At 37.0% G+C, this 15,430-nt stretch overlaps 1 protein-coding gene across 1 annotated transcript; it reads left to right on the forward strand.

The window, feature by feature from the left end:
- The first annotated feature begins 490 nt into the window (after positions 1-490).
- LOC104920752 (xaa-Pro dipeptidase) lies at positions 491-12,192 on the forward strand. Its single transcript, XM_019271503.2, has 15 exons — positions 491-616; positions 2,072-2,255; positions 2,800-2,927; positions 3,409-3,472; positions 5,140-5,187; positions 5,653-5,714; positions 6,444-6,488; positions 7,140-7,215; positions 8,013-8,059; positions 8,724-8,792; positions 9,320-9,397; positions 9,473-9,621; positions 10,073-10,257; positions 10,959-11,150; positions 11,677-12,192. Exons 1-15 carry the CDS (start codon positions 600-602, stop codon positions 11,812-11,814), a joined length of 1,482 nt encoding a protein of 493 aa, XP_019127048.2. The 5' UTR covers positions 491-599; the 3' UTR covers positions 11,815-12,192.
- The last annotated feature ends 3,238 nt before the right edge of the window (positions 12,193-15,430 follow it).

The following is a 15,430-nucleotide window of genomic DNA, read 5'->3' on the forward strand; positions in this document are numbered from 1 at the left end:
CAAAAACGAAAAGTTACTTAGATCTTTTCCTCTTGCCACTTACTTACCTCTGATGTGAAATGCCCAACATTTTTCAAGTAACAACTGGATAAAGGTACCAAAGAACACAACACTGGAACATAAAAAAGACGTTTTTAGAACACAACGTCAAAGAAAATGCAATGAGCATAGAATTCAACACTAGAGAAAATTTTTAGTATTTCTGAAGCAATTGATTTAGGTCAGTGGGAGTAGGAGTTGTTCAATTGACAACAAGGGAATCCATGCACTCTGCATGCATCTTTTTACTTGACTACTGAAAACTGTTAACTGTTATTAATGTGCTAATGAATTTTACCTATATATATTTATATATATATATATATATATATATATATATATATATGTTAATGTTTCTAGACTTATGTTTTGGAAGGAATACCATCAGAGAGGCCTCTCAATCATGGAAACAATGACTCTCAAAGCAAATTCACGGCGGAAGCTTGTATTTCCTACATAAGTGAACGCAACACAATGCCACGTCGGCTGATTGGCTCCAGACGCACACAAAACTCACGTGACTCCAGTCAGCACGTGACAGTCAGGACCAGCACGTCAACATGGCTGCAGCACCACAGTGAGTCCAGTTTCCTGTTTTCTTACGACTTTTTGACTGACTATAAAATGTACTTATTTATTTTACGTGAATTAGACGTGTCGGGTCGTGTTTCACTTTGAGTCCACCGTAAAGATGTTTCTACGCTAAGCGCGTGAGCTCCACTGATGATAAAGCTGTTGTCAGGCAGGTTCACCGTCACTGCACTGTCCCTGTCATCCTGCCCGACACCAACAAGTTTTAAAGTTTAGTTTGGTAGGATGGAGAGAACTTTTATACTTCTTACACTATTTATAATTGGAATACTACATATATAATTAACGGTCTTAAGATATTAAATATTGCATTTTCACAACAGGCCAGAAAACACTTTCTAAACAATCATAAATCAATAATTTAAACTGCTGCTATATCAAAATTATATTCAGTAAAAAGTTCAGAAATAGCTCAGACGTCCTGAAGACATAAAAGTATACAAAAGTTAAAAAAGCAACACCTCATTTTAGTTTAGACCCCTGCAGTGTGGGAGCCACTTAATGAATGCATTGCTCAAAACCTCACTGCTGTCCTTGTGTTATGTAATAATAGTCTGATAGTTGTAATGTCACATGCTGTCCCTTCATTGAAATTCATTTACTGATACAGTTATCATGTTTAAAAAAGTGTAGTGTCCAGAAAAACATTGCAGATGTTGATGGATTGGCATACAATAGTTTTGTTGAGATAAATAAGTGTCTGTTATTTTAACTCAGGAAGCCTTCTTGTGATAAACGCGTCCAAGAATCTGCTGTGGTCATCATAAAATTGTCAGCAATCAGCAGACATAAAGTCATCTCTGCCAGAGATTGAAACACACATCTGGCAAACCTTGTGACATTATGTAACCAAGTGCAACACCAGACATGCTTCTCTTTTACAATAATACACGTGATGAGGTATCTCTTTATTCCTGGGCTATTGCCAGCAGGGTTGATCTGTCCTCGATGCATACATGATTGTGTCTTCCTACTTCAATAACATCATTTACCACCTCACTGGGTTGACCTGTCCTCGATGCACAGTTACACCTGTATACTCAGCCAACAGTGAATGATACAGAAATCACTGAGCCATAAAATACTGTGAGGTTCTGGGTTAACCTTTGCTACAGTCCAGGGTGAATCAGATATGTCGTGTTTGTTATCTTATCAGTAAAGTCATAGCCAGACACCAGAGATTTATAACCAAGACAGTTAAAAGGTTGTCTATCTGTGTATGTCTCAACTGTTTCTGAAGGCAGGCTGGACTGTGGTTCACCCACCTCTTTAGGCTGAAATGTGCTGACCCAATCCTGATGATTCAGATAGACCAAAACACATAATAGTTCCCCTTTTTTTGCTGTGTGTGTGAGAGAAAGAAGTTCTTTTCCCACTTCATTTCAGGGTCAGACTCTCCATCCACTAGTCAAACCTACCCTCTGTCTCTCTATTCTTACAGACCTGTCTTCTGGCTGGGTAATGACACCCTGAGGGTGTCTGCTGTACTGTTTGCAGAGAACCGTCGCCGACTATGCAAAGGGCTGAAAGCCAAAGACGGTGTGGTGCAGCAGTCAGTGGTTGTGCTGCAGGGAGGAGAGCAGAAGCAGAGGTACTGCACGGACACTGACCTCCTTTTCAGACAGGTATGTTGTCTGTAGTTGACTCTGGAATCACTACAACACTGAGGCTGAGGTAGGGACAAAGTCTTACATTTATTTATCCATCCATGAACCCTGAAGTGAGTTGAAGTCCCTCCAGCATGTCCTGTGTCAGTCTTTTGTTGTGTTGGATCCCTAAAACTTTCTGTCGAGGTGCCACAAAAACCTCATCTAGCTTTTCCAAAAGTCAAGTCCAGTTCTGAGTTTCTTTGGCACCGTTAATCTCCTCATTCTGTCAAAATGATGTATATGAAGGCCAGCCACCCTGCTAGGAAATCACCTCTGTCTATGAACTCAGTTTCTCCAACACTCCCATCCAAACTTGTGACATAAATCAATGGACACATTAAAAGTTTTGTTTTGTTTTTGTGCTCTGTATTCACTTCTCTAATCCTAACTGCTCTAATCAACAGTACAACATTTAGTTTTTTCTGATGTAATAATCTGAGCAGAATTAGCTAACTTTGTCTTCTAGCGATGCTCATAATCTCCCTCACTAATGCTCTGGCTGATTCCTTCCATGCTGCAGGAGTCTTTCTTTCATTGGGCTTTTGGAGTAACCGAGGCTGACTGTTATGGAGCCATTGATGTGGACTCTGGGAAATCCATCCTTTTTGTTCCCAAACTGCCTGAAAGCTATGCTACTTGGATGGGAGAGTGAGTCACTCTGATCTTCAAAGAGCTGCGTACATGACGAGCAGTCATCACCAGCTGTTCCATAGCTGTGAGATGTAACTTGAAGTCAGATAATTTAAAAATAATTTCATAGTTGGAATTCTCTTTTAAATGTACTTTGACAATACAACTTTAAAATAACAAACTTACAGATGGTCAAGACTCTTTTACTCATTTGGTTGCTTTCTATGAAAACTTGACAACAAAATTGTTTTTAAAATTAACACATACAGTGTTAGAGACTTGTCAGTGTTCATGTGTAAGATAAGGAGAAGTTACAGATCAGCACTTTAGATGTGTTGTCTCTCTTATCTTTGTCCTGAATACTTAAATTCTTCTTGTACCTATCCTACCTGTTATGTTTTTAGAGACTAACCGCTTAAATTGCCTAGTGTGTCTATGTGTAAATCACTTTGTTTATGGACTGCCCGTTTTTGACACACTGTTTTTCACATGTTGACAGGATCTTTCCTAAAGAGCACTTCAAGGAGAAGTATGCTGTTGAGGAGGTGCATTACACCTGTGATGTAAGTCTGTGCGTGTTAACGCGGTCTTTACAGCCTGTGTTTGTCTGTGTGTGTCTGTGACCTTTTTTCTGTGCAGTAACTGAACCTTGATGTTCAGTCACTGGGCTATGAAGTTACAAAAAAAGGCATCAGTGATTCCATAGACTGTTTTTTTTTTTTAAAGGTGAAAGTCATCATTCTTTTATTTGAACCTCCTGGCAAAGATATCTGTGGTGCCTGATAGTATGAATAATATCTGGTTTGGGTTTGTACCTGGACTTCATACAGTAGAAGGTGTCATTGCATACATTCATAGTCTGCACAGCACAGACCTGCACTATTTACATCTGCTTCAACTGGATTAAAATATAAATCCGTCCAGCACGTGGAGCATCATACTATTAATTAATTTGGTTGAACAATTTATCTGTGTGCATACCTCTAACAGAGATCCACCTCTAACATTTTATTTTAAGTTTGTAATCAGCATCTCCATTCTCTTCATTTTAACAGCCTGTCAATGCTAAATATAAATGCCTGTTTAGACTGTCTGTAATTGCCTATTTTGAGAGTTTGGGCAGATTCCCAGAGCAGCTATAATGGTGAGCTGGCAGCAGAGTTATTTTGGAGGTGTGCATGTTGACAAATCAAAATTATATAATCTGACTATTATAATATCAGCTTTGATTTCTGGATTTACACTGTGACCTTTCAATGACTCATCCGACTGATGATATTCAGGTACATTTACATCTCTGAACCTGCCTGTCCTAATTATTATGACCGCCAATTCTTCCATGAAGCAGTGTCATCTTAACATTGCAATACAATATTAGAAATCTGAATCATAATTACCTCTGGATTTGTTTAAATAATACGGCCACTAAGTCAGACAAAGAAATCAATTTCTGGTATTCAGCATTCAGCTGGCACTGCTGCCCAGAAGGACTTAAAAGAGAAAACAAAATGTCTTTTTGATCGTGAGCAGTTTTCCATTTTTCAAACACTCTGACATGTAAGGTGATACTACATGCTATTAACATGCTAATAGTACACCTTTAGATCGTTGAATGCAGCAGGACAATAATGTGTTTTCATCCTATTTAAGTTTGACTTTCATTGATATCAATAATTTTGGATCTGTGGTGATATAAGTCTTTGCAGCAAGCTGCATATGCCATCTTAAAAATGTCTCATATTTTGCAGGTTTACATTGGTTCATGTTGCCATTGCTTTTCCAAATTTTGGTATATTTCAAAGAATTTAAAATTGGTTTAATTCATCATTGAATGAGTGATATCCCAACAATAGTATTTATCAATTTTAGGCATAATATCAATTGTTTAGTCTCAAAATGAAGCTGAAATAGTCTAATAGATAAAATTAGAAAATACATTTTAGTTGTTGTTGTTGTTAACAAACACTTTCTTTCTGGTCTGCTGAGACCATACAGTGAATGTTTTAGGAAGTCATTTTTAGTGGTATTAATAATACCATCAATACTCAAATATCACCACAGAGTCTGGAATCTGTTGCCTGACATTTAGACTGATGGTAGAGGAATAATAAAGTTGCTTTATGTTTGTCATTCAGTGTGTTGCTGATTACCAGTGAGACCATGTAGCCACGACAGCGTCTGTCACTGACCTTTTATTTTTGTCTTCTAATTACTGTCTGTGTCCTTGCAGATTGTCGATGTCCTGTCCAACCTGAAACCAGCAACTCTCCTAACACTGGTATGATGATGGCTTCTCTGTGTTAAAACAGCTAGTGATATTCAGTTTTATTTCGTATCAGCTGACTGATCATAGGACCAATTCTTCAGGTGTGGAGTATTTCACTGACCTTAAACTTAAAGGATGGTAGTCTGCCTCAAGTTGCCTGATGTTTGCTGCCAGCTCACTCACTATATCCAAACTACAAATGCTAATAATAATATAAATTTTTTGTTCTTTTTAAGTAGGTTGTAAGCATTGGCTCAACATATCTGCTGCAGAAATTCCCAGTCTTTAACATTACAAACATTACAAACATGATGAATATATGTATATAATATAAATGTAAACTCATTTATACTAATTCTACAGCTGTGATATCTTTGACCGTCATTATAGAATAGATTATCAGCCTGAATATAAAACAACTTTATTGTTACTGTATTGACATTTGAATGCACTTTATGGCTTGTTTGTTTGTTGCAGCGAGGACAGAATACAGATAGTGGGAGCATCTGTCGTGAAGCCTCCTTTGAAGGAATTAGTCGGTATGTTTAATTGGCGTCATTTTGCATTCAGATGCTATAATTATACTTTGTTTGTGCAGGTTATTGTTTTTATTCTTTCATAGCCAAGGTTACAACGAACTGTCATGCATACTAATTGTTGCTTCAGAACCTACTTCTGGATATAATTTAATTAAGCAAATAACCATACTTTTGCTTGTTAGTTATCAATTAATGACAGTGTTACTGTTGTCCTTAGCTCGTCTTTGTTCTTTTTTTAACTGCATACATTACACCATTTTATGTATTCTCCACCCTGACCCAAACTGTCTCATATACTTATTTCAAAGCTAATATATCTATTTGCATCATATTGCATTTCAGTAAAGAGAGTTTAATATGAAATATTCAAGACTAGTCATTGATGTTGACAACAGAAAAAAACATTTTGACAATTAGACTCGAAGTAAAGCATGTTCAGGGTCCATGTGAAGATAGGAAATAAGACAAGATCCCCAGAAACTAAGAAGAGACAGCTAGATTTAGAAGTATCCAACTTAAAAAAAAAAATCCCATCTCCTCCTTTTTAGGCCTTCCTCCAAAGCTACTCCGCCTTAACACATTTTCATGTGCATGGTAGTACAGGCCAATAATTTATTTTGGGCCCAATTAAATAATCGTTCAGTCTTATTACAGGATTGTGGCTGACACATTTTTAGGCTTGATTTATATTCACAATGTTGCTGTTTCTTGCTACCTTCTTTTTATCAGCTTCCAGGTGAACAACACTCTTTTACACCCAGTCATTGTGGAATGGTAAGTAATTAAATTATGTTTTATGATCTTACTCTTAAAGCCCACTCAGGTTGAGAACGTACTGTACTGTAGCCTCTCCTTTAATTACTTTAAAGTGGATTCAGTCATTTGGCTACTTTCAACTCACAAACCTTCTCAGTTACAGCTGACCAGTCAGGTCATTGGGAGCTTTTCTTTGGCTTGTTATTCCCCCTCTTAGAAGCAGAAGCCAGTCCACACGGATGTAATAGACTTCGTGCTTTCTTGGTTGTCCTTGCCATTAGAGTTTGCACACTCCCAGATGAATTGACATTTTCTGAAATGAGGAAGAATGATTTTCAAGCACACCTCCTGGGGAGAAAGACTTGATTAAATCTTGCTGAGCTTGTGTGGCTGTCCGTTAAGGGGCTATTTTTTGTTTTTACTTTCATTTGTGTTATTACTAGTGTATCTGGTTTGTTCACGATATCGGCTTCTAATTGAGCAGTAGATGGAAAGTAGTTTCAGCCCTCACAACAGATACTGCATTCCTTTAGCTCAACATGAGAGTTGTATGAATTCTTTATGCTGTTTGGCTATATATTCATTGTACTGTGCATTGATAAACTGTCAGTGTAATGATCAGAATAAGAGAGCTGGTTTCTCACTACATGTTTCTGTCTGTGTCTGCAGCCGTCTACTTAAGACCGATATGGAGCTGGAGGTCCTGCGCTACACCAACAGAATTTCCAGTGAAGCCCACAAAATGGTACGATCTTTCTCATCTAGACAGAGCATCTGTAAAGGTGCTCAGATTGGTATATTTTTTCAAACAATAAAAGAAAAGTTTAGAGCATTATATTATTTAAATATTAAACACCTTCTTGAGTTTAAAACTTGAACTTTAAGATGTCAGGATCTTCTAAGGTTATAAATTGTTTAAATGTTATGAATTTGTTTAAATCGATTTTTAACTCCATCTAGTGGCTTTTGGCCAGCACTTAACAGAGATTGCCTTTGACCAAAAGGCTGTATCAATAAAACAATATTTTACTTTTATTATTTTACAGCACAGGATTTCACTTCATCACCATGAATAACCTCTTCAGAGGTTGTTATCTGTCCTCTGAAGTCACTCACCACAAACATTCAATATCGTTCTGTATCTATCTTTTACGAGTGTGTTATTGTGTGTTATGAGGTATGTTTTTACCCATGTGTCCCCAAAGCTGCTCTTCTCGGTAGATTTTCATGTAGTAACCTTCGCTATGGCTGTACAGAAAATGTTGTGTCAGCAAATGTCTGAGGGCACTCTGACCGACTTTTGAACTCTTCATGTCTATTTTGCATAAATCCTGCAGATTATCCATAAGGGAACAATCCACAATTCATTGTGTTCTATTAAAAATGAGGATGTCTAAAAGCATCACATATGATCACACATGATTGAGCATTTGGTGCTTTGTATGGGTGAACATTGAGATCCATTTCTCAAGAGTTACAAACTGTTTTATTCAATTGTTTTTTAATGTGCTGATCACATATAATCCCACCTTTTCCTTCTAGGTCATGAAGCATGTGAAGCCTGGACTGAAAGAATATGAAATGGAGAGGTAAGAGTTGAAGTCTGTCAACGTATTACTGTATATACATTATGACTAAACACATTCTGATAAAATCACTGTAGTCAGAACAATAACAAAAGTCATGCCTCAGCACCTGTCAAGCCTCCAGTAACTGTGTAACTCTTACTATAGGAACAATAAAGTAAATACTTTGAGGTTAATGCTTGTTGTGAATTTGGTACGTCATTTCAGATGACTGATTCATGAATTTCTGATTCATCGAAAACCAAAATTTGAGATAAACATAGTAGCCTGATTGTAGCTGAAAATCAAGCTGGAGAGACTGTAGCAAAACATTTTTTTTATTTCTCTATTTGTATTAGTAAAATTATTTGCTGTGTTTTTTTTTTTTTTGTTTGCTTGTTTGTTTTTAATTAATGTTGTGTTAGAGTAGCTGACGTGCTTTGCTGTGTGAGAAGAACCAGCAAATTGGATTTGTAATCTTACGCAGTATTGCGATGATGTAAACATCCAGAAAAGTGTTTGATGTGCTAAAGAACGAGTGCTGAATGAATTCTTAATAAGTATGGAGTCAGGAAGAGGGCAGTGAATGTCCTTCAGCTCATTACTGTTCTGTGGGATGTCTGCTGTGCTGAAATTGATTAGTTTCCTTTTTCTTACTGGGTGCTTCTTTTTCTTCTTTTCTTTGCAGCCTGTTCCAGCATTACTGCTACACTAAAGGAGGGATGCGCCACACCTCGTACACCTGTATCTGTGGAACGTAAGGATATGTCAATGAATGTTTACCTGTCTTATTTGCCAAACTAAACCATGCCTGCTAAGACGGCACAACCTCAAATTTCCTCTTTGTTTCACGTTCAGCTAGCAGCATTATTATAGATGAAGCATTTTGAGACATTTTTGCTAATCATGCTTTGCCCTTTCGCATCAAAGGCCATGTGTAATGAATACTTCAGGGTCAGTGGATGCAAGCAATTTTCCTGTTCACATTAAAAGTTTGAAAAATGAGGACCTGGTCATCACAGTGATTCTTCAAAGATGAAGAACTGTATGTGGGCTTTCTAGTTAAAAGGAAATAAATATGTGTGCAGACTGGAATCCTTTTGATCCTGTTCTGAGTATTTTTCATTGTATTTTTTTATAGTCTTATAAAAGACTATAAGATTACTATAAGACTATAGTTATAGTCTTTAAGTTACATTTAATAAAATTACTACCTTTATAGTATTTATTCAACTTTTTTTTGTTATTTTCAATTCACACATTGTGTGTAATGTTTAACAACAGGGGCCATAACTCCTCCACTCTCCACTATGGCCATGCTGGAGCTCCAAATGACAAAACAATTGTGGATGGAGACATGTGGTGAGTAAACACTTTGGAACAACAAACCCAAAGTACTGTGGAAATGAATATGACTGAATGTTTTGTCCCCTCCAGTTTGTTCGACATGGGCGGAGAGTACTACTGCTACACCTCAGACATCACCTGCTCCTTCCCAGCCAACGGCAAGTTCACTCCAGACCAGAGGGCCATCTACGAGGCTGTCCACAAATCCTCCCGAACTGTCATGGCTGCCATCAAACCAGGTTATTATCTTTCCAGTTCAAAAAATGCATATCTGGTGATGTCTTTTGTTATGTTTTCAGTCTCCATAGTTTGTAAATGCACAAGATGTGCTTTTGGGAGGCAGCAGCTCCCATAATGTTGTTGTGTCAGCTGAGGTTCCCTTGTCTCTCACATCTTGTTGTGCGAAAGACTGTCAAAGCTCCAGTAGACTATTTGTCCATCACTGATACAGAAAGTCTGATAGCTACTACTCATGGCGTATTAGCTTGGTTAGCCCTGACTACCAGCTGTATTTCTGCTATATACTGAGAGCCAATCAGTTTGTCACTCTGGTCGGTGTAACCTCTAGCATCACACATGGCCTCGGATCTATGCTCCTGTGCTCTATAATGATTGTCCTATGCAGTTCTCAGCTGTATATTTCCTTAATTTTAAAATTCAAGACAAAGAAACATCGTGCTTGTGTTGAAGGTGTGAAGTGGACAGACATGCACCGTCTGGCTGACCGGGTTCACCTGGAGGAGCTGGTGAAGATCGGCATCCTAAATGGCAGCGTGGAGGACATGTTGAAAGTCCACCTGGGCTCAGTCTTCATGCCTCATGGCCTGGGACACCTGCTGGGCATCGACGTGCACGATGTGGGAGGATACCCTGAGGTAAAATCAAAAGACACCAATTCAGAGAGTACACACAACACAACCAGTATTTAGAAATGTAACAGTCAGAGTCTCCAGACAGTTGAAGAAGAAAACACAGTTAAAGTTCCTCCAATACAGATGTTTCATCAATAATAGAAAGACCCTCTGTGCAGAAGTGAGAGTGGAACAAAAGGAGGCCAAGCTGCAGGAACAAGTTCAGAATGAGAGCAGGGGAGAGGGGAAGCTGAAATGTTGTCTGAACTCTGAACACAGATGGTTTCAGGTTGTGGTGGAGGATTTAGTACAGTTGTGCACTTCTAAAAACAGACCGTTAACCCACTGAAACTCCACTGGAACTGCTGAGTTCACCAGCAGTGTCAGTATGGGAAGTACACTGTGAAGCAGGGCTCACTAAATATGAATACAGAGCTCACTCAGTCTGTGGATCCATGACAAACAGTGCTGTTGGCCAGTTTCATAAAACAGTTGGACATCTCCAGTCACAAACATGTTTTTTATTGTAAGCTGAGATATTTTAATGTTTGAAGAACCCAAAATAATTAACACTGTGCATAAAATAACCTCCATAGTGTACTAAATCCAAAATAAAAAGAAATATTTGATATATTAATTAGCAAATTGGCTAATTAACAAAGCTACTATAGTTCATTTTTAAAAACTGTAAAGCTGTAGTCTTAACAGACTTTACTGCTGTACAGGAGGTGGAGCGTATTAACGAACCTGGACTGAGGAGTCTTCGAATGGGTCGCCTGGTGCAGGAGAGGATGGTCCTCACCGTCGAGCCTGGGATTTACTTCATCAACCACCTACTGGACCAAGCCCTGGCTGATCCTACCCAGAGCTGCTTCATCAATAACCAAGTGCTGGCTCGCTTCCGCAACTTTGGAGGGGTCAGTGTGCCTGCAATGTTTCATTTGGTTGTTTTTGTTTGATTGGATTCACCTGAGGGGTAAAAAATAAATCAAGTTGTCTACAAACCATTAATACTGAATGAATGCACCGGAGAGCTCACAGGGCAACACTTATTTGATGCTTTATCTGGTTGGATGTGCAACTGTGACTCTAAAAGCAATATGTTTTATGACTTTAAGAATGAAATTGTCACTATAAATGAATGAATTGTCACAGATATGTTTTGACTAATCGCATAAAATATCAAATCAAAACCAACTTAACAGTCTGTCTAACTGCTCATGTATCTTGTTGGTCGCCAATCTGAGCCATTAAGTTGATGAGATATTATAAATGATATGTAAGGATGATAATGTGAATATCATAATGTGAACATTGAATTTTCAGCGACTGATCAAGCTCACATTCAACATATGAATTCTTATGTGCATCTTATGGTCAGACTGACTGTTTCCTGCTTTGATCCTACTGTGTTTGACTGACTTCTGTCACTACTGTGTGCAGGTCCGCATTGAAGATGACATTGCCGTGACAGCAGATGGCATAGAGCTGCTGACCTGCGTCCCTCGCACTGTGGAGGAGATTGAGGCTTACATGGCTGAGTCTGCAAAACCCTTCAGCCCCGTCGCCAGTAAGAAATAGTGAATGACGTCTCTGAGTAAAGTCTGAGCTGTGTGCAGAAATGTCATTAATTACTGCCGATAAAGGGATTACTCTTACTCTCATCACACTTATACAACAGATACACAATCAAGATTAATAAACAACAAATAATATTATTTGTTCTCATGTACTCAAAAAGATTATTATTATTAAATGGTAAAACCTATGACAATAAATAAAAAGGAAAACGTTTCATACAGTAGCTTTATAAAGCTTTCATAATGTTTGGAAAATTGTGATAAATGTCAAAAAAAGTGTTAATTTTAGTGCCTCTTCAAAGAAATTATTTTTGTTTCATTATTTTCTTTCTTATATCCTACTTTTTAAAAATTGCTCCATAAAAAATGCTGTGAAATGAAATTAAATATTTTAATTTGCAACTGTGTGCAGCAGGTTTGTTTATTTGTATTTGGAGTATTCTTTCAGTATCATAAGACAGTTCTTTCATAAAACATACAAACAGCTAAGGGTTAGTCAGGGGCAACACCATAGGTTTAAATGGGATGTAGTAAATCAAAGAAATATTTTGTGCACTTTACTAACTTTAGTACTTTATTAAGTTTGAATTTAATAATTACAGGGTATGGTAATGTTGTCAGTAGCTGAGAATGGCAAAACATATATTTTCCTCTTACCTCTAAGGTAGGTTTGTATTACATATATTATGTAATATCTGCATTGTTGGGAAAAGAAAAACACAACAGATGTTACAAAAGCTGGATGTTAAAATAAAAACACAGGTGGGAAAGGTGACCTCAATATAAAATACACACTTTCAGGTATTTGCCACCAGGGGCCACTGTAATTCTTTTGCCCCAGAGCCATGTCAACTCTGAACAGACAGTACAGTCTGAATTTAAAAACTACGTCTGAGTATTAGGGCCACATTTAAATAAAAAAACATTTTTGGAATTAATTACGAGATTAAAGTCGTTTATTAAATATGACGAGTATATTTAATAACAACTTTAATCTCGTAATTAATTAAATCTTTAATTTTTTATATTTAAATGTGGCCCTAATACTCCGTCGTAAAAAACATATATAAAATATATAAAAACTGATTATCAGGTTGTGCATGAAGAAACATCAAACAATTTTTTTATATTTCCTCAAATTCGAATAGTACAGTATAATGTGAATATACTGTATCTCAAATGTATGTGGACCAAAGAAATCTGTTTGAGCCTCAGCTCTACTATTCTTGTCTTGTTTCAGAAACTACTGAACTGACTTCAGTGACATTTGGTGTTCAAAGTGATTCATTTTATATGTATAATACACCACCATGTGGCCACTTATAAATTAATTTATAATTTTCAAAAACCAAAATTAGAATTCAATATTAGCAAGACACTGAATTGATGACTTATCATAAGTTATGTTTGGAGACTTGATGTCTTCATAAAAAGTGAGAAAGTTGTGAACTTTTCATGACTAACTGCAGAGACTGATGGACTTTATTGAGCAACACAGCAACTGTTTATAGTACAAGGTAATAGAGCAAGCTACCAGGCCATCAGACAGGATAGGGTTAGGGTATGTCATTAGGGAGAATCTGATTGTTGTGAAACTGCAGAGGCTACAGTACAGGGGGGGGATGTTTTGTTATAAACCAACTGTGTAAAAGCCGGGCAGAAAAACACAGAAGAGCTGGATATTTTCTTTTGGCCATGAAAAACACAAAGTCCTCTTACCTCAAAGTCAACCCTGAAATCACCCTGTATGACCTCTGACCCCAGTTGTGAAACTGTGATACATTAAATTAACAATGAGAAGTTTCTGTTTCTGTCACAGCTTATTTGAATGTCTGCTTGTTTCTTTAGACAATTTACAAATTATTTTACTAGATGATCATTAAAATAACATTCAAATAAAGATTCAAGTTTATATTTTACATAATCAATGTGGACACATTAAAGCAGATCCCCATTAATACAGCCTACTAATATAGACTCCCCTCATAATACAAATCCCACATTTTATAGCAGACAATATGACTGAGGACACCATGAGACCTGTAGTAATATAATAGACGCTAATATAATAATGGTCTTAATTTTGTGCCTTGGAGCTGAGCAATATGGACATATCCCCATTATATTATATTATATTATATTATATTATATTATGGAATAAAACATAATGATCTGAAGATAAGCCAATACAGGTATTTTCTTAGTTCCTCTAAAATGGCTGAAAGGGGTCTTATCATAAGAGTAATTATTTTGAGCAAAATATTGTGCAATCACCAACTAAACAGCTCAATGCCACTAAATCCCACACTTTAGATTTTTAATAGACACTTTTCTAACCCTGGTTACATATAAAGTTTTGAATAAGATGATAAATGTAGACCAGTAACAGAAGGCCTTGGTTGAAAGGAGCCTGAGGCTTGAATACCAAGTAAGGTAACTCATGGACTGGCATGAAAGTCTACTGAACTTGATTTAAATGTATCCCAGTAATCAACATAAATATGAAGGTTTAACAGCATTTCATTTAAATCTCCACACACAATTTCAGCCTACACAGAGTCTGAGCAAAGCAGGTAATGTCGCCGAAGCATGAGGAACAAAATGACAGGTTAATTGCTAAAAGTGAATACAGCGACAGGTCAAACAGTTCCTTCAACCCTTTTCCTAGCGTGGGCTACACTTAACATACCATAGAAAATGGAAATGTAGCAACAAATACAATCATTTTACATAGTATAATAATATAATATTATGAAATATATAATATGCTATAAATTACACCAGTACTTCTCCTGAAAAAGGTCTATCCTGTAAAACCTTGTTGCAGCGTGATGCGCCCATCCACCTGCAAGAATGTGACAAAGGCCACTCACCATGTTTCCATCCATAATTGTCATTCAGCATAGCTGTAGTAGATAATGGAGCAGTTATTGCCTCGTTGTTAAACAACAACACAATACATGAATTGAAAAGACATACATAGTTACACTATAAATAAAAACTACATTACAAGGTGGTCATTTAATTGAACGTGACGTCTGTAAAGATAATATAAAAACATAAGCATAAGACGTTTCAGTACAGCTTTAAAGGGATTCAAATCTTTACATGTTTCATCAATTTCCTTTAACCTTCAAAGTTCATTGTAAAAATCAGGTCCTCTTAATGTGAACAGGAAAATTGCTTATATCCACTGGCCACAAGTTATTCATTACACTTGGCCTTTAATACAAAAGGGCAAAGCATGATTAGCAAAAATGTCTCAAAATTCTTCATCCATAATGATGCGGCTGGCTGACAGTCACCGTGAGACAATGAATTTGATGTTGTAGTCTCTTAGAGGAGATGGTTTGGTTTGGCCAATAATAATAATGAGATTCTGCATGTAGGCGAACACACACATGGGTCACACATTTACATTCCTTGTCTTTTTCTATATTTGTTAATACGTGTTTCAGTCCCATCCAATCAGCTTGTATGACACAGATCAGCACAACACAGTTGAGATCTGGGAGGTGTGTACATAAGCACGTCTGCAAGCCTTTGCAACATTTACATGTCATTTATATGTATCTTTTGAAGAAAAATAAATTCAGTGTCAGTCAGAAATTAAACAG

Source organism: Larimichthys crocea, chromosome VIII, assembly GCF_000972845.2.
Source record: "Larimichthys crocea isolate SSNF chromosome VIII, L_crocea_2.0, whole genome shotgun sequence".
Taxonomy (NCBI): domain Eukaryota; kingdom Metazoa; phylum Chordata; class Actinopteri; family Sciaenidae; genus Larimichthys; species Larimichthys crocea.

What these genes read in the sequence shown, in the direction of transcription:
- LOC104920752 (XM_019271503.2), top strand. An exon ending in TATGCTACTTGGATGGGAGA is followed by an intron (nt 2,928 to 3,408) that starts GTGAGTCACTCT and finishes ACATGTTGACAG; the next exon opens with GATCTTTCCTAAAGAGCACT. An exon ending in TCCTTTGAAGGAATTAGTCG is followed by an intron (nt 5,715 to 6,443) that starts GTATGTTTAATT and finishes TCTTTTTATCAG; the next exon opens with CTTCCAGGTGAACAACACTC.